The 20,559-nt window shown below is 41.9% G+C and overlaps 1 protein-coding gene across 4 annotated transcripts in view; it reads right to left on the bottom strand.

Moving 5' to 3' along the window:
• cntnap2a (contactin associated protein 2a) overlaps positions 1-20,559 on the bottom strand; it is a 318,658-nt gene that overhangs the window by 89,255 nt on the left and 208,844 nt on the right. For all 4 annotated transcript variants that reach the window (XM_034572776.1, XM_034572777.1, XM_034572778.1 and 1 more), the window contains exons 12-15: positions 15,656-15,762; positions 13,328-13,447; positions 12,246-12,361; positions 10,724-10,808 (exon numbers count right to left, since the gene is read on the bottom strand). In XM_034572776.1, the coding sequence (XP_034428667.1) occupies positions 10,724-10,808; positions 12,246-12,361; positions 13,328-13,447; positions 15,656-15,762 (428 nt within the window). The remainder of the gene's footprint in view (positions 1-10,723; positions 10,809-12,245; positions 12,362-13,327; positions 13,448-15,655; positions 15,763-20,559) is intronic.

Here is a 20,559-nt window from a genome sequence, read left to right as displayed (position 1 = left end):
TAATTTCCCCCTGAAAAGAGCAAAGGCAGGAGACAACAGTCTGCGTGCTCTGTGTGAACCTGCTCTGAAACAACAGCCTGTTATCTGGGGTGTGATGATGCACCATTATATGTATATAGTGGAAGTCTTTTATTACTCCAAGAATTCCCAAAGACAAAAAAAACTACAAGCTCAAGATGAAGTTGAGTCTCTGAAGGTTAAAACCATACTGAATTAAATTCGGCTCCAGTATTAATTATGTCCCCCCCGCCTTTTATTGAATTATGGATTAAAACATGATAGTTAATTAAAGACTAATATAAAGAGTACTAAAAATTTGCAACGGTTGTTTTTTGCAAACGCACACTGCTCCCACTCATCATGAGTCAGAGCAATTTATAGCACACATACATTCACGTTCACTCTTTAGACACGGCACAGGGACCAGCTGTTAGAAACCCTGCTAATCTGTTAATGATGCATACACATGTTTTCAGGATGTATGTTTAAAGCAAATGAAAAACAGGACTGAGTCATTTCTTATTTGGGCAAATTATTTTCCTTAAAAGTGCTGAATCTTTACCTCAACCAAGGAGATTATGTTTTCACCCCTGCCCATTGGTTCGTTACACAAAAAACTACTTATAAGATTCCCATGAAATTCGGTGGAAGGATGTGGTACGTGTCAGGGAGGAGACCATTTCATTTTTGAGAGGATTTGGACAAAGTGCCAGACTCCAGACTTTCACTACACTGCAATGCGTTATTTTTTACATTTTCCCAGGGAATAACTCATGGATCATGATAAAAATAATCAGTTTGTTGCAGTCTGATTGAATCTAAGGGGAATGTTGTGCCTGGGCGGACAATTGAGTGCCAATATATTTTGTTTGTAAGCAGAATTATGCAAAAAACACTGAACCGATTGCCATGAAAGTTGCTGGAACGATGGGAAATGGGCCAAGAAAGTACCCATACCATTTTGGCACAGATCTGGACAAAGAGGTGACTCCAGAATTTGTTATTTATTTTCTTTAATATTGCGAGAGGCAGCGGTTTTTTCCCCCCACGGAATAATTTATGCATCTTGATGAAAAAAATCTGACGTATTTAAGGGAACATTATCTATGAGTGTGTGCAGTTCTGCCTTGGCGGAGGGATGCGCTCTACCGGTGTAATCCAATTTTATTGACAGTGTTTGAGTTGTAGTTCCAGTCATGTGCACCTGCTTACATAGAAGAGGTCAAACCTTGACAATCAATGAGCCTCCACCCCGAGGAGGCATTGTCAAGCATGTCTTGTTGTTCTTCTGCATTATGAATGAACACATACAGTGTAAATGTGGACTTCAAAAGACGACCGTTAGCTTTGTGCGCAAACCACTTTACCTGGAGCAAAAAAAACATCGCATGTTCCCGGGCACTTCACGCCATTTGATCTGTAGCCGTGTCCTGAAATAGAGCACTAATTTCAGGTGCCAGCAGCTGCGGCGGACACATCAGACAGACTTCGCTCAAGCGAAAAATACGAGAACGTGTAAACTGCTTTTAAGGAAAGCACAACAGCTTTTCACAGAGCAATTTGTATTATCCACGTATGACTGGAAAACGGATGCATCCAGGTTTGTTCAGCTGTGGAAACCCTGGTTTTTTAAGGAATTACAGTTAATATTCTAGTCTGAACTATGTGTTCTCGCTCATTTTAAGATTTTTAGAGTAGTTCCTTGACCCTGCTCTCACAGGGGGAGAGGTCCATGAAAGGGACATACTGTAAGGGCAGAGAATGCCGCACCTTGTTAAGCCCTATGAGACAAATTGTGATTTGTGAATATTGGCTAAACAAATAAAATAAAATGTATTTATTGATAATTAATCATTTACACTTTTTTCCTCTGTTCGGTTAAATTCCATGATTGTTGATTTTTTATCTTTGTGTTAAGACAGAGTTTGTGGTGATGTTCTAGAGAAGAATATTCAACATGCTGGGGGAACGCTACAGCCTGTGGGCAGCAGGTATGGACAGCTCACACGCACATATACACAGACACACACACACACATTGCACAACAAACACAAACACTGATACAGAGAGGTGATACAACCGATACAGATACACACGTCAAAAGCTTCACCAGCGGTTGGTGATGTATCTACAAACAGTTACACCACACACACACATTATACATCTACACACACCAACACCAGACTAATTACACTCCCATTTACAATCCCCCCCAAAAAAGGAGAGTGACTTTCATAAGTTTGTGAAACTATAAGAGAGAGCGAGAGAAAGAGAAGTTCAGGGGAAAGGAAAACCGAGAAAATAAAAGAGAGAGAGAGAGGGAAAAGAGAGACGCTGGCCTGGCAAACACCTTATTACTCCAACTTAATGTACTGTAAAGTGTTATACTCTTTTACTTTGACACCTGCGCCTGTGTAGCTATAAGCTGTAAGTGTGGCACTCAGGTAGGCAGACGCGGGGCGGGATAAGACACACGACTCTGTCAACACAACATATGACAGCATTATCCCAGGCAATGACGCATTACCAAGGCAACAGCAAACAGAGAGCACACATTATGGGATGTAAATGATTTGGGCTCCGCGGTGACGGATCGCACTTTGTTGACCGTTTTCTCTCACTAAACACCACTTTGTCACGAAAAAAGGCCTCGCTCGCTTGTCCACAATCACACACACATACACACACACAGGTTTGAAAAGCTATCACACACACACACACACACACTTACACAAACACACACTCCTGCTGTTTCCTATTAGCAAACCTTCGCCCACCACCACCCAGTCTGCCTTCAAGTGCCCTCTCTTCTAACCTATATGTGAACGGAAGGAGAAACGTCTCAAGCCAATTCCATCCGTTAATTTCCTATCGCTATATAAAGCCCAACTTAACGCGTCAGCCACGAGCGCCTCTTATCAAGCGAGCGAACGCCCCTCGCCCCCCTGGGGTCGGAGGGCCAAAACGCCGCCTGCGACCTTGAAGGGGAGACGGATTCTCATCAGTGCATTTAAAGCAGGGAAAGATAGAGAGGATAATTTAACGTTAATTAGCATCTTGTCTACAGGGGGTAAAGAGAGGAGAGGCAGAAAAAAAAAAAAGAGAGAGGCAGACGCTGGGTTGATGGGGAGAGCGAGGGAGATGCCCCGAGGCCTCTGGTGATAGTTCTCCTTTCTCTTGTACTTCGATATATTAGCCCTTGTTCTCTCCTGGCCCCTGACTTGCTTCTTGCCTGGAGTGCTTTCACAATTTAATGACACTGTAACCAGAACATTAGTCGGGTAATGAAAGACGTGGCACAATCGGGCCGCGTGCGAGCACAATAGGGCTAAAGTAAAAAGAACACATGACATAAACTAATAATGACACAATCCCAAATATAGTTAAAAACCAATGACCAGGCCCAGAGTAAACATATATTTATATATTTTTCTTTTCATGAGCAGTAAAACCGCTAAAAATCTAAAAACAAAGTAAGAGGTGTGAGTTGACTTTAAAGGCAAACTGCAGAGGAGTGAGCACAACTCAAGGCAGACTGGTTAAGGGCCTTATTTTACACAATATAACATAATTACACACAGACTTTTGTAGTTCGGATGTCAGCCTTGTTCACATTTCACAGCAGTGCACCATCATTGGTACCTGTTGTTTTTGTGCGCGCACACACACACACACACACACACACACACACACACACACACACACACACACACACACACACACACACACACACACACACACACACACACACACACACACACACACACACACACACACAGAGAGAGAGAGGGGGAGAAAAGCCATTGTCTGCTACTGCTGCATCTGTACAGTTTAATGATGAACATCAAAAACCCAAAAACGAGGAAAAAAATAAACAAGTTGTTAACTGGTGGCTCTGAATAAAGTCATTAGGGTGCAATTCAAGAGCTGTGACCATGTGTGCGTGTGTGTGTGTGTGTGTGTGTGTGTGTGTGTGTGTGTGGAATATCACTGTGGCTTCTGAGGCAATAATTGAGACCAGAAGTGCCCAAGGAGTGGACGGTAACAACGCCACGCATACACACAGCCTCATTATCCTGAGCCGCACTCGTCTCATATCTATGGACACCCAGGTTTCTCTCCTCTCCTCCTTCTCTCGTAACCTTTTTGTTACATCAAAGACCAATTTTATAACCTGTGTCGGTTGTTCTGGGTCAGAGACTTTAACGCCGGACTTCATGCAGCCATTTGAAGAACATGCTGCTGGTCAGGTAGCGTGTTAGATTCAATATGTCTGACAGTAAAGAATATATCAAAACCACACGCACTAGAAATCTTAGCAGAGCGCACTACTCCCCTGAGGCCCATTAAGCTCTCGTGGATATCAGTTTCCTAAATGTCTTTTTTTTCATCAAGATCCATGAATTATTCCCGGGAAAGTCTGTGAAAAGGACAAAAAAACCTCTCTTGCAATGTAATCCATTCAATAGCTTTTGTGTAATATCAGTTGCAAACAAGCAACAAATAAACTGACGAGTGAAAACGCAACAATTGTCGCAATAAAATGTTTCATCCAAGGCGAAAACAACGACAGTACAATATTTAACAATAGAATAATTTTGCATTGTGTCAGCACAGTGACAAAGTATGACTCACAAATGATCTACACCAGATTTGTTCATCAAGTGTCATTCTGTGCATAAAGAGTTTAAAACCAAAACCTTCACACAGGAGAAAAACGTGTGTCCTTTAACTCAAAAGAAATAATAATGTGACATTTATTGTAATAATTATTGATATTGACTCGTATGAAATATTTTTGTATCTTGGTGTAATGCATTAGATGTGGATCTTTTATCCTTTTCTTTTGCCACGACTTTCAAATTATGTTTTATTATTACAGCTGCTATGATTTTCTTTTAATGTTCGATTATTTGTATAGTTTTTTTATTTGACCTCTTTGTAAATGACTTTGTAAGGACTGTTTTAAAAGGTGCTTCATGAATAAATGTATTATTATCATTAGTTGTAGTATTTATATAGCCCAACCATGTATTTTACAATAACAAATATATTGCATGTTATGAGCAGTACAAACTCATTAATATGATGCTGAGGAAAACTGATTAAGCCAAATAACAACTTGTGCTCTAAGTGTTGTTCTCAGCTCGGTGGTAAGCCATTTAATCACCTGTCACACGTCCTTTCTTTTACACTGAGTGACCGACATATCAAGATCAGTCGTGTCGGCCACAGAACAGTCTGTGACTGAAGTGTGTTGACAGCTCTGTGTAACAGCAAAACAGGATTTCCAATTGCTTTTTTTCCTCTCCCCTACTTTCTTTCCCTCCAGTCTGTAAAGCTATTTCTCCTCCGCTCGTCCAACGATCCCATCGAGCTGCTTATCACCGACTCACATCTCGTCTTTAGCGACTTGTAACATTTTAACAGCCAATAAAAATGCTAACGTAACGAAATCCTATAATGTCCTGAAATAATGGCACTTCAAAGCATTTTTTACAAGTAACCCAATAACTTTGTACAGGACGGGACAGAAAGTGGCTCTGACAATCGCGACTTTGTGACATCACCCCAGATTAATTGGTTGGGTGGTTTTGCTGACAGCGGGTGAAATCGCTCCTTCACAGAGGAGGTGGTCGTGACACAGTTTGTGCGATCTCATCTTTTAGGCCGGTCGGGTTATTATCTGAAAACATTAACATTTTTCTATAATTGAATTTTGCTGCCAGTGTTACTACATCCTCTGTGAATGAAACAAGTTTGACTGCTTGATTACACAACTAGATGACACACCATTATATTATTCAGACCAAAAATAGTCAGAGTCAGCAATTTATTCTAACCATCCAATGTGTGAAAGCTTTATGCTTAACTCAGTCACTGATAAAGTTATAATTGGAGGCAGTGACAGAGGAATTGATGTCATTCCGTTGTTATGTCATTATTGAAACGTCTTAAGTTACATTTGCAAAACTTTTTAAAGATTAATATTAACAAAAGGCACAGGTTGACTTTGCAAGCACTTTACCCGAATCTTCCTTATACGTGCAGAGAACCTGTGCATCTGTGCTGCCACATTCATCAGGCACTTACAGTACGTCTTACTGAGGCACAGTTCACTGGAATTAATGAGCTCATTTATCTGATAGAAACATTTCTCTCTTCATTAACCAGGGTGCTATAAATTATTCTATCAGTTGCTTCAGGCAAGTCATGACAAATAAAGAGAGAAACAAAGTTTTTTTTGATAAGTTGACAAAATCTCTGGGATGCCAAGGTGTGTGCATGTGCGTATGTGGAGTTTACGAAGTATTAAATCTGTTGTTCTATTACTGGTGCACCTCAAGATTTAGGTCCAATGGCAAAGGTTAGTGCCAATGCAGGCGTGAACAATGTACAGCCTAGTTTATGCTTGCTTTTCCTGTCCTTGTCCAGAAATGGAGTCACTTCCGCTGGTGTGCGGCGGCATTTAGGCTGAATCTTTTGCCTTGGCACATGTTGTTTGTCACAAAATGGACTGGGCTGGAGGCAAGAGTATGCAAACAGGCCCGTCTCTACAGACATCTATACTCTACATATACTCTACTATACTTTATTTCATGTCATTGATGAAGGAGCATAGCGATTCCCGCACGGCTCCTGGAGGGATACCGCAAAGACTTTTAGTAAAGACAAGGAATTCTATGGAAAAAAACCTGCGAATGGTTTATTAAGGCAAAGAAGTGCACACCAGCCCGAATCGGTGCTGCTGGAGGAAACAAGCTGGTCCCACAACCATTTGTTACCTCTCCTTCTTGCCTTTTCCTGATGGTGTGGTTGTATTCTTCTGAGCAACAGCACCCACCCTTTAGGAGGAGACTGCACTGCATCACCGCACATCAAGCAAGTGACATCACAGTTGCCTCGTGCAATGACCAATCTGTCAAGTATAACAAGCTCTGTCGAGGAGGTGGATGGGCATGTTACTTGTCTGACCTTCATGGAAAACAGCAGCAAGCAAACTAAAATATATTGGTCATGAACATTTGAACATTTGCTGCATCCACATTGTTGTGTGGCAACAGGACTTCTTTAATTTGTTGTCCATACTGATTTCTCATTACGGCTCACGGCTCTTAAAGTCTCTACACCAAGCAGAGGAGTTGTTCAGACCCACACTGGAGCCCTTAAAACTGTTACGATAGGAAACCATCAATTTCTCTGCAGGTGGGTTAAGGTCAAGCACAGAACTCTTGAGTAAACAGGGCTCAGCCAGACAGATGGGACTCAGGTTCTGGAAACTGAAGGACAGAATCAAATTGCTTTGTCATTTTACGTTTGAATTTGTAGACCTTTGAAGGCAGCTGTCCACTGGTGACATACGGCACCAAGCCCGCATCAATGGAAGTATATAAACATGGACGACAGATTCCCTCAAAGTGTACCCAAATTATCCCAATAGACCCCTGGTGGCTGACTGCAGTATAGGTCAAACACACCACCTCCTCTTTGTTAGCAAATTGGACAAAAAATATGTTTTTTACCATTTTCAAGTCAGTCTTATCACACTCACATTGTGTGTTCATGTTCAAAAATTAAGTAATTAAGTCAAATCAGAGTGAGACATCATGATTGACAGCTGAGATTGACTTGCAGTTGGTCGTGAGGATGTATCTTTGGATCTGAAACCTCAACTTCACTCTGCCGTCACTAATGCAGACATTGGCTCCACATGATGGCGGTGCAAGGTGGGTGGGATATTGTATTTTTGCATGGAGGGGGGAGGTTCGTCCATCTTTATACGTAGTCTTTGGTTTGCATCTGCATGAGGTCTTGTTTGTGCAACCACTGCTTGTTTACAGCTTGATTACGCTGTAAGGAATGATGCTAATCCGTAAGTGGAGAGTGCTAATCAAAGCTGTGGCTCCAACACATTGGATATAGTGTTCAACAGTCACTGATAGACAGGGGCAGAGACTAAGAAAAAAATGATTTAAAAAGGAAGGAAGAAAAATAAGTTGAGGTAAAATTGGAGACTTGAAATGATAAAGGAGAGAAGTACAAAGGGAGAACAGGGTGAAGGTAAGTGTGGATTAAGTGCAGGGAAAAGATGGGTAAAATTGATACATTTGGATGCAGAAGATGGAGGAGGAAGAGGAGAGATGGAAGAGGGGTTGGGGGGTACATTGGATAGTGTGTGTCTAAGTTGTGTCTCTGTATTTGTAATGCTGCATGCATCCTTTCCCTCTAGCGAATGAGGACATTCGACGGGGGACAATCTGTGTCTGTGAGGTGATAAATATAATACAAAGGGCAGAATACGTGAAATAGGTGAAGAAGGGGTCAGACAATTAGGACAATTACGGCTCATATTTCAAATTAAGGGTGTCACTGGTGACAGGATATAATTCCCATTTAACAATTGGTTTATTTTCAAAATGCCAACTCTGGTGTAATAGATGAGATCAAGATGCAAGTGTACATCTTTATAGCTGTGTGTGTGTGTGTGTGTGTGTGTGTGTGTGTGTGTGTGTGTGTGTGTGTGTGTGTGTGTGTGTGTGTGTGTGTGTGTGGCTGTGGTTCGCAGTGGAAATGCTGTTGACAGTGTTACTTGATGAAAGCTGACAGCTAATTTATGAAGCATATTTTTGGGTAAATGATTTTTCCCGGTCCTACATTCTCACTCATTTTAGACTGGTAATTGGATTTCCCTAACTTACAACGTACTGAATTAAGAGTAAACTAAAGTGGTTAATGAAGGACTGATGGACTGACTGAATGTGTGTGTGCGGTGGGTGGGTGGATGACCTCGGATGCAAAGTGTATGCGAGTTCACGAAACATCGTCTTAGTGGGAAAAAATAGCAAATTAATAGTACGTGTGTGTGTGTGTGTGTGTGTGTGTGTGTGTGTGTGTGTGTGTGTGTGTGTGTAGATGCCATCTCTCAGAGCAGTGGAGGTTAATTGCAAAGTTTTGGTCTGCTGCACTAATACCCTACTATTACTAACCACCTATTGCTTTACTCCTTCTATGTCAATCATGGAGCATGGACACACATATAATACGACACACATATAATACGACACACACACACACACACACACGCACACGCACAGACATACACACTATATGTTATATATACATTTAACAAACCTGCCAATTTCGATTCCTCCCTCATCGCCTTTCCATCGTCTCTCTCTCTCTCTTTCACTCTAATTGCCAGGGGTGTCTTGTCTTTATGAAGCGCTATTGGTTTTTGTGTGCATGTGTGTATGCATGTATGTGTATGAAGTATGTGTGTGCGTTTGTGTGTGTGGATTACTGATAGAAAAATTCCACTATTTGATTGTGAATACTTGGTTTTCAGAAATGGGGCCAGGGAATCCATTATGTCAATGAACGGTTCCCACATATATAGTAACACAAAGATTTTTGTGTGTGTGTGAGTGTGTGTTTGTGTGGCAGAAAACAGCTACGACAACAACAGCAAGCTTGCTCACAGTGAAAACCGCACAGCACAGTGAGTAGACGCACATGCACGCGTATGCACACACATGCACACACACACAGATGTCTTCCTCAAACAAGATATTAGACTAAATACCAAGCATTGACACAGACCGAGCAAAACAAGAGTAAAACGCTGCTGCCGTTGTCTCTTCTGTCACCAGCAGTGGCAGCTGCACAGCTGCACGCTCTCCTCCCTGCTCCTCTGTACGGCATAACAACGACACAAAACCCCTGTTCAAACCCTACTCTACCAACCAGAACACCAAATCAAACATATCTGATCCAGGGCAAACCACACATGACTCAACCATTTTGAAAGCCAGCCTAAGTAATCCAAACCAAACCGACACTAAACCCGAGGCTTGCTCGAGTACATTACGGCCGATCTGAGTGCAAACAAACCTGATGCAAATGAGTGTAATCCAAGTTAATCTACTGAGAAAGATCCCAGCCATGACGCTACTGATTTCCAATGGTCTGTTTAAATACTTTCATTTGTATTCTAGTGCTGCGTAGGGGCAGGTTGGAGGCAAGAGACACAAATAAGTGAGAAATTCAAAGAAAAAACGAAAAAATGTTTGCACTATGTGTAAGTTTTAAAAATGTAAATGAATGTGTGATGGATGAATGTATTTGTTACTTTGGATTGTGTTTCGCTGTAGACACATCCAGGGCAAATTTCCCACGGGGGCGATAATGTCCTCTCTCATCTTATCTTGCCACTGAAACTATCTCCGTCCACACAAGCATTTAAACTTCATGTCGGTAGTAAGACAAACTAACACATCTGAAAACAAGCATCACATGACCGTTCATGTACACTGAACACAAATTGATTGGCCGGTCCATTGCTGCATAAAAAGTTGAGCCGTGTTAATCATCTTTTCCAAACATCTCCGTTTTAGCCCGTACATACTTTTTTCAAACTAAAACAGAACCAGCAGTTTCCCAACTTCTTTGTTTGAGGCTGGAAAGTGCGGATGTAGCGTTAGTCAGGAGTTGTGTGACGACAAGTCACAAGAGCAGCTTCAGTGTTTGCTGGGTTTAAGATCTGGTCATGGCCCCGTCATATGATTCACATCATTTTAATATTTGTCTGCATTTGTAATGCCTCATTAATTCAGATTTTTCTTTTAACTCGTGTCCTCCCTCTGTCACATATCCCCAGACAGAAGAGCAGATGGGAACAAACATTCGGTCCATCTGAAATAGAGACATCATCCCCAGCTTTTACCTGGAGTGTTGAGCAGTCTGGACTTCTGACAGCTGTAGACGATCTGCTGCTCACAGTATTCTGCGCTGTTGGTGATGGCGGTCACCTGTAAACACATGGACACTTATTCTTTTATCTCGTTCGACCAGACCGGTCAATTTCATGAAAAGCACAAATTATCGAGCCTACAAATTAAACAAAAGTGCACAGTAATGTTGTTTTGATTTCGAGAAGCTGAAAATGGAATGAGCGATCCATACGAGTTAGGAGGGAATGTGATTACAGGACGGATCCGCCACACAAGCCCTGTCATCTCGTGTGACTCAGTCGTCGTGTACACTCTGCAGGTGGGAACCGCTGTCACTCCTCCTGAATGCTGTAAAGCTCGCACGCAGTTTGCTTTTGACGGAGAGCGACAGCTGCAATCTATAACCACTCGCCACAAAGATTAGAGATTTGACTCCTGAGCAGACTCCGGTAGTTTGAGTCGTACGTTGCAGAGCCGGAGCGGCGCGTGGAGGCCTGAGGTGATACACTTGTTATTATGTTGGATTATTATTAAGCGTTAGAAAGAATTAAGACTGGATGAGTAGAGGGGCTGCAGCCCGACACTTTTTCTCCTCACAGTCACAAGCTGGAGAGAATACGACGCTGCTGTTGGTGTAGATTTGTCAAAGCTGTGACAGCAGACATATTGGTTTGTAGCCGGAATGTTACAGTGGTTACAGCCTTCATAAAAGGTTATGTTTTCATCTGACGGCCAGCAGGACTACTCAAAAACTACGGATACGATTTTCATGAAAATTTGTGGAGGGGCGGATATAACCCAATGAAGACCTCTAAACATTTAGAGCTGGATTCGGATAAAAGGGTGCATCCAGGATCTTGTTTTTTTGTTATGTCGAGATGGACTTGGCGAAGTTATAAGCTCTCTGAACACCAGCCATCACACTACCCAGGGACAAATGACTCACTTCCCTCTCATTGATAATAGGTGCAGGAAGGATGGATTCTCATATCAACAATAACAAGCAATAATTTCAGAATATGATGATATAAGTTATTAGGGGGTAGAAAACTCTAATCAAACTTACCAAGGTTCACTAGATTCTCAAGAGAACCATGTCAGCAAAGTTAAATCTACAAACGTCTCAAAGTCTGGCTCTGCTCACACGGACTAGTTGATACTGTTAGATTTCCCCAAAAATGTCAAATAATTGCCTGTAAAGTTTTAATCAGCCGACACTGACCGGCTTTGTTTGGCTCCACAGTGTTCAGCCATGAGAGAAGTGACATATATTCACAGTTTGTAGAGAAAATTGATTTTTTTGTCTCTGCAGTTTTTAGGGAGCAAAGACTGCGTAGGTGTGACTGTATAACTTAAAGCTAGACGTTCTTCACAAACCTGTGCTGATGCTTGTTCAGGGTGAAATAATATATATCTACATTATGGAATAGTCTATTAAAAAAAAAAAGTATTTTTCATATGAGAATAACATCACTTTTCTATAAAGTAAGTGTGGGGAGGCGTCAGTTTTCTTACCTGTTCCATGGAGGCGCTGTAGTTGACCTGCAGGACGGTGCGTCTCTCTCTACTTGAGCCGGTCACTGTAGTTTTGGGTGGCAGGTTGTTCACCACTGTCGTCCATACTTTGTCCTCTTTACACAGAAACACACATACGCAAGTTTTACAACGTGGTAAAAACAATAATTCTTCAAATGCAAGAAACAAACCTGTTGCACATCATTTGTTTGATTAATTAAACACATTTGCATTAGCAGTAGAAACAGCTCAAACGTTTACTGAAATTTTCCTATTAACGTATTCATGTTTTCTGAAATTGAAGTCTAGAACAAATGAATACGATTCTTGAGAATCATGGAATCCTAAATTTTATCAACATTTTGAAAATCCAAATTTACTTACATGCCATGCAGTTGCCATGGCACTGAAGTTTCTTGTGTGTTCTCCAGGGTTCAACAGCCTCTTGTGCACTGTTATGGCATAAGCCAGTCACTCAGACATCTCACTGTTCATTCCCACTTTCAGTCGGGGAATGTGAGGTGTGTGTGTATGTGTGTGTTTGAGTGAGTGTGCAATTCAGTGTGACCAAGGGGCTTGCCGGCGGACGGCAGTGACATTTCATTAAAAGTCTCGCCTTTGCTGTGTCTGCGTGCTCTTCTGTTGCAGACTATCTACTTATTCAACCGTGTGTGTGTGTGTGTGTGTGTGTGTGTGTGTGTGTGTGAGAGAGTCTGTGTGACAGGAGTGTCACTCAGACCATTGGAGCACACTCAGGTTTACATAACAAGTCTGTTTCATGTGTTTGTGTCTGTGTATCTTCTTCTTCACAGTTAAATGTCAGCTGGGACAGCGTTTCCATGGAAACCCCAGGTATTGCAGGTTAAGAATGCTGCTTTCTCAGGTTAAGAATGTGCAGCGCTGCAGAGTTTCCCCTCCTCACAGGTCACTGGGTCTGGACTGAGTCGGGTAGTGTGAACACACACACACACACACACACACACACACACACACACACACACACACACACACACACACACACACACACACACACACACACACACACACAGAAAAAATAATTACAGGCACTCCTACACACAAACCTGTCATGTTGCAGGTGACTTTAAAGGGGCCAAGGGGTCCGCTGCCGTCAGGGTCAATCCAGTAGGTGTCAGCGGACCTGCCCAAGTGCTTATAGGCCTCACACGATGGCTCATAGATAGCTGGGGGAGGTTAAGAGGAAAAGAGAGGAAAAAATAGGTTTCAGAAAAACTCAAAAGCAGTAGGTGCTGGATGGATAACGGGGAAAAACGACTTTAAGTATAGCTACTGAAGTTATAATGCTAAATAACACATAACAGTGACAAAGAGCTCATTGCTGTGGACAACAGTATCATGTTGAGATATATACATTGATAATGTAAAATATCCATATGTTGTGACAATGATTTCAAAGCTCTGTGGTTGGATGGACACTGTTGTTTGTTGTGGTCTGAGGGTGCGTGTGGCGGCGCTTAGGTCATGATATTAGCCAACAGTTGAGGAGGAAGAGTTGATCCTGTAGTAACCATGAAAGAGATTTGCAGGACACCCTTCACATTTCTGATCTGAGAGTGGGGCTTGATATGGGATTGGGATATCTAGTGTCAGGTTAGAAAATACAGCATAAGTCCTGGGAAAGACTTACATCATATGCTACCCACAGTGACAATGTTAGGACAATAAAGATGAATCACTGCCCCGAGAAAGCTGGCATCTGTTTCTCTACATTTCCATGTCCGTATTTCATATCTACATTGTGTAAAGGACCATTGATTAATTATATTGTAGAATTTAATGATGGATCTTAAATAGCACATGAATGTCTGCAGATGCTCTTTTGTTCCGTCCTCCAGAAGGGAGCTTCACGTGGTTGCCAGTCTCTATTCAGCGCCTGTCAAGAAGTAGTGTCTTGTCCCACACACTCCAGCAATCTACCTGACAACATATTGATGTTGTGTTTGTGTTGATCTACACAGAAACAGACAGAGTGGGGAGAGGGAGAATTACCCTTCAGATGGACGGGTGCAAGAGTGAAAGTTTCTTGATTGAGGCAAAGCTGTTTTAAAGAGTTGACACTGAGTTTCAAATTGAAAAAAATCTCAGTTTTCTTCTTATGGGCTTTTTATTACTTTTACAGTTTTTTTCACACAATATTTCTGTCGGCTGTGACCCTCATCTACGGTCATGAGTTAGACAGTGTCCAAAAAAAACAAGTGAGGAGTTCGGACAGCCGGAGGGAGCGCGGAGTAAAGAGCATTATTACATTTTCATACATCTGTTCTGTCTTTTAGCTGGGACCCTCTCCTATGGAAATCAGCAGTGGGTAGTGGCTGACAGAATGAGATCATGGATACAAGCAAGCAAACAGAAGGGTTCGGACCTGAAGTTCAAAGTAAAGCTGTTGCTCGTTCGCGTTGAAAGAAGCCGGTTAAGGTGTTTTGAGCATATTATTAGAATGTATAAGCCTGTGGTCATGATTTCTGGATTGTATCAAAAAGAATGAGATTGCAGACACAAGAAGTGAGGAGTTCGGAGATTTGGACCGTTGAAAGGAGCTAGTTGATTTGGTTCAGGCATCTTATTAGGATGAATCCTGAGCGCTCTCCATTGGAGGTTTTCCAGATACGTCTAACGGGGAAGAGATCCCCTGGTAAACCCAAAACTCGTTGGAGGGATTTTATATCACATCTGGTCTGGGAGTACCCCAGTATGCCCCATTAAGAGCTACACAGAGATGCTAAGAAAAGGGAGGTCTGGATCACCCTGCTTAGCCTGATGCCACCATGACCCAACCTTGGTTAAGTGGAAAAAGATGATAGACACGTATGGTTTTGCCAAATAAATTAACATTTATATTATAACGACCCACCATACTAATAGTATCAATATATAACTCCAGCTATTTACTACAAAATGTCCATAAAGTTTGGTGACTTATAAGAGACATATTTTAAACAGGTTAAATATCTTCTTCACACTTCATGTTAAAGTTGTTGTTTTAGGTTGAACAAAAAAATGTCCTCTCTCTCACCCTCTTTTATTTTTTACATTTGGAAGAAGGGACCATTTTTAAGCCTTTAAAAAAAAATCCTTTTTGGCTTTGTTTCTCTCTCTCTCGCTCTGTTCTCTTTGTGTTAATGCTGGTGGGTTTCTTCTCCTCAAAGTACACATCGCCGTCAGACAAGTCTGGCCTCTGAACACTTCAAAAGTTCATCCGTCGTTCTGCTGAGAATTGCGACTAAAATGACGTGAAGGCAGACAAAGGAAGGCAGAAGAAGAAAAACACGAGGAACAGAACACAGTGGTAATAATGTGAGGTTAAGGGAGGGACACACACACTCTCTCTCTCTCTCTCTCTCTCTCTCTCTCTCTCTCTCTCCTGTACTTACAAGTGTGACACGTGGCTCCGTTGTATCCCGTTCCATCACAGGTACAACTGAAAGTGTCCCACGTCTGTTTACACCGGCCGCCGTGTTCACAGTGATTAGGCATACACCTGGACAGATGGAGAGAGAGAGAGAGAGATTCAAAGTATTTACTAAACATGTGCCGGCCTTAAAAGGATGGAAAAAGTACACAAATTCTGTTCCACCACAAAGCCTGATTCAATATTGGTTATACTATCTCATAAACCGCCAGCTTAAATTCAATCTAGCTGCACCTAATTGGACACACTCATAGATATGAGTTCCCTAAATGTGACTGATTTTCTTTCCCATCAAGCTCCATGAATTATTCCTTAGGTAAGTGATCAAAAATTCCTGAATCCACCAACTGATCCGGATCTGCATTAACATTTGAAGGGTTCCTTCATGACACATTTCACAGCCTTCCAGCAGTTTTGTGGAATCAGTTGTTTTTGTGTAATCTTGGAAATGTTTACAAAACGAACCAACCCACAATGAAATGGACGGACTGAGGACTCTTGGAACACCACTTGATGATTAAACAACGATGACTCCTGTGTGAAGGGTATAGTGTTTTCATAGTATAATGACTTTCTCACTCTGTGGTGCAGATTAAATCAGGAAATCGGTCGGGTCCAAAGAATCAGACTAAAGGGGATCACCTGCACATTAGCATGTAAACACATCTTAATTTCCAGACCATGGCTTAACCGACAGCAGGATTTAAACGTTGCAATATTTATACTATCCAACAGGGAGGGCAAACATTTCAATTTATGAAAAAATAGCAGTTAGAAAGCCCCCCCACCAGCTCCACTTAGCTACAGTAACATGGAGCAGTCACGCAGCTGGGAACTTACTTAAAAAATATATTCTCTCTCTGTTTTGGCCTTTTGTTCACACTCTGTGCTGCTTTTGAATTTTTTTCTTTTTTGTGTCTGGCTATTACAGTACAGTGTGGACAAGTAAAAACTGAGATGTGGTTGCTTGAATGTCACAGAATCCAGCTGTTTTCAATGACCGTGAAAGGATTTGACTGTCAAGAATTGCTGGTCATGTTAACCAACAGGAATCAGTTAGGAGCTGCAATAAATCAGTGTTTTATTTATCGAATAATGCCTCAAACCTGTGTTTTTGTCTGTTTGTGGAAAACATATCTCTAGAACTGTTCATCTTATCTTATGATATGTGTATTGGTGATGGTCCAAGGAAGTGTAGTGTTGAATTTGGTGCAATTTGGAAAAGTGATATGTTCAATATTCATAAAATCTGAATAAAGAGGCAAACAGCATCTTGTCTGCAGACTGAGCTGAGCATGTCTTCTTCCACGTCCTCAAGTAAACTACAGCATTGGTCTCTAACTGTCCCTGATCATTTTTATTTCACCATATCGGACTGACACAGACATTCACGGGTGTTGCAGGTGATGATCTCTGTCCTGGCAGCAACATTCATAGAATCACTTCCTCTTTAGAAATTAGCCTACAAAGTAAAAGCACAATGTTTTTATAATTGCTGCAATACTTAATATTGAGCTGCATTACAGGGCTTTTATTTTGAAGAGTTGTGGACTTGGGTCTGGAAATTGTGTTGATTGTTAACAGACCTCTGAAATAGAGGTTTGAGGGCACTGCACTAGTTCTATCAAACTGGGCAACAGCAGAGATGAGAATGGAAAAAGTTCCACATGTGGATAAACTTTAGTGATAATTGTGGTTCATGCAGTTTGTGGCTCTGCTTCACAATGTTGTGTTTTCTTAGCCAAACTAGGAGAAACTTTATCATCACAATTCAGTCTCAACATTTCAGAAAGCACTTCAGATGAAAGAGTGTAGGGGCAAGTAAACAGTGTTATCTGCCTCAGTGTGAATACAGCATGAAGCACATCGTAGTTAAGACATCACCGCCTTTCTTAATGAAATTTGAATACCTATTGACATCCTGAGCAAATCAAAGTTCTGCGGTTTGATCTGCCTGCAGGCTTTAAGCAGGGACGGATCCCGAGGCATTGTAGTGTTGGAGCGAATGCACGCACGCACACACAAACACACACACACACACAAAGTGATGATAAGAGTAAAACCAGCTGGAAGGAAAACAAACACTGACTCGTGAGCTACAGGGGTCATTTAAAATGCTGAGTTTCTTCTTAAGTCATGCGGTGAGAGAGACGTTTCATCTCTGGAGGGGGACATGATGATCAGTGTGTCACAGCCACCGCGACTGTGAAGCTGACAACTATACGGGCTTCTCCATGTGATATATGACGAGTTCACTGACACTAAATCATCTTTAACTGGGAACATTGTTTGTTGGTATGCACTTTCCTACTTTCAGCGTTAGACGGTGCACGCTGTGGGAGAACAAACACGAAATAAGGAGGCTCATGTTTTATGTACTGTGTTATATGTGTGCAGGAGCTATGTGTGCATGCAAGTGAGCAGTAATGCATGTGTAGAATGAGGGAGACATTTGGAAATGGATCATCCACCTCTTCCTCTGAGGACACTGCATTCTTTGAGACTCTGTTGACTAATGCAGAAACAGACACATTGGAAAATATCAATGTTTTTCATATGGCTTTTTAGAACCAATAACATAATTTGTTTTCAGACTTGAACTGCGGAAATGATCCCAGCAACTGGGTCCTTTCTCTGGATTTCCTTTTTCACATTTGAACAACACAGCAGGACATGAAAGTCAACGGAGAGTTATGGGTGAGGGGACGCGTCTGGGTAGAACACGCAGGAGGCCGCTGCACATTGACCCCTCCCGAATCTTGTCTTCTCTCCAAGTTGACATCTTTGTCTGCGTCTTATTTGGGACCTCTACATACTGATATATTTGTATTATTTTAGTTTTTTTCACTTTTGTGTCCGCCACATGTTAGAAACATCATCAACATGTCCACTTGCTCGCGATGAATCCTTTGAACATTATCCTGCTGTATTCTCACATGGGCTCACTCTGACATTATCCAGGGTTTTTGCTGAGCGGCTGGCAGGAACTACTCTGCAGATTGTCTGGAGTAACTGACTCGGACATTTGTGTTTTCACATACAGCCCCTCCGGATAATTTTAGGAGGAGTTCAGTGCATGCCCGAGAGCAGCTTTGCATTCATTGGCTCTGACTTGAAACTGTAAGTACCTAAAAGCGGTAGAGAACAAAACATCCACTGTTTTATATGATAAGAATAAATCAATAAACAGACATTAAAAAGCAAACAAACCCAGTCGTTTAACTCTGTCATTTGTTTTCCACTAAAAATCTAATTATCTGGATTTTCTCAACATACCATTGCATGTACTGCAAATTAAAAACAAATCTGTAGCTTCAGCAGGCGATCAAGGGGCATGACAAAATTGTGTTTTGCTTTCATAATGAGTTGCAATTGACGGGCACGGAAAAATCACAAAAGGGTCATTATGCCCAGAAATCTGTGAGCAGTAAAGTTCATTGACAAAAACCTGTATTTTCTAGTGTGTGAGGAAAACAACAAAACCGAATGGAGGCGAATGGAGCACCTCTGGAGTGCGTGTCTGCTTTCATGTGCCGCCGCATGTGCCGTCGTGGCGCCCTTAGAATAACGGTGACATTGTGGGGTAAATGAATTTGCATGCGCACAGCCTTGCCTCCTGTTTGTGTGAGGATGACATTGTGTGTGTGCGGACGCGTGTGTGTGTGTTTTGCTTCCACCACCATCGCAGCCCAAAGAGAATCCCACAGTAGAACGGCATTGATCAAAAAGAGGTCAGACAGGGCTATTGAGCTGCCTTCAAAGACATTCTGATTAGTTCGATGGTAACACTGCGCCCATTCATCTTCCATGGCAGAACAGGGCCCACCTAAAGTACTGCAGGGCTCTCACACACACACACACAACATCTGAAATAATGGCGCTGGGATAATATCAGAGGTGAGAGCAAACAGTTGTGGACGTCTCTGGACCTTCACGACGGTTCGTTCGGAAAATCGGACCAAAGAAACACCGCTGTTAGCAACTGTCAGCAGTGGAAATGCACCACACTCAGCCATAATAACAGTTCTAAACTACAGTCGCACTTAAAGGTGACACACTTCTCCACCGCAGTGTGGTTGCAGTGGCCCTGCGGGGTAATTGCAGTGAAAATGCAGCATTATCTCAGGCTTCAGACGTCGGTCTCAGCGTCGGATCGACTTCATGGATCCCAACGTGCTGCTCTCTTTTCTGCCTCCAGGTGTCACAACGCTTCACCCTCATCACTATACTGTATGTTAATGCAGATAGTCCTATTTCAGCTTTGAAGTGTCTCACTTTATTTCATGCTGTGACTGCGTCGGACAAATAACTCTGATCTTTTACACACAGGGTTTCAGGCATTTAGTCAAAAGATCCATTGATCACGGTAACAACAGTACCTCTAGTCGTGGAAATATTAAACACAATATTCGATACAGTTAAGAAGACAAATCTAATCAATCATTTTTAAATGTGATGCATCACACAGCTGCTGTAATACAACTGCATTTATGTTGACTTTGTCAAACAATGCTGTAGTTGTGAAATATCCTATAGATAACACCGGAAACCAGTTTGCAGTGACTTCTGGTAACTATAGCAATTGTTTTGTTGCGTTTGTCCTCTCCGATGTCGAAAGAGAAAATCAGAGGTTTAATGGCACCACGGCAGCAGCAGCAGCGGGGGAATGACATTTTGACATTTAAGCCATGATTAAATCACTAGACTATTACTTCCTCGTTCAGTAATCCAATAACTGGAAAAAAAATAATTGGGCAAAAAATAATACTCTTAAATTGCAAGAGCAAATGTGTTTTCAAGGAAATGTAATGGCTGGATGGATTATGTTCCCGACTGTCACACCAGACAAGGTTTGGATAGACTCCT

Source organism: Hippoglossus hippoglossus, chromosome 20 (assembly GCF_009819705.1).
Source record: "Hippoglossus hippoglossus isolate fHipHip1 chromosome 20, fHipHip1.pri, whole genome shotgun sequence".
In the NCBI taxonomy this organism is placed as follows: Eukaryota; Metazoa; Chordata; class Actinopteri; order Pleuronectiformes; family Pleuronectidae; genus Hippoglossus; species Hippoglossus hippoglossus.
The sequence above is the reverse complement of the archived record's forward strand: the minus strand, read 5'-3'. Positions and strand labels throughout refer to the sequence as shown.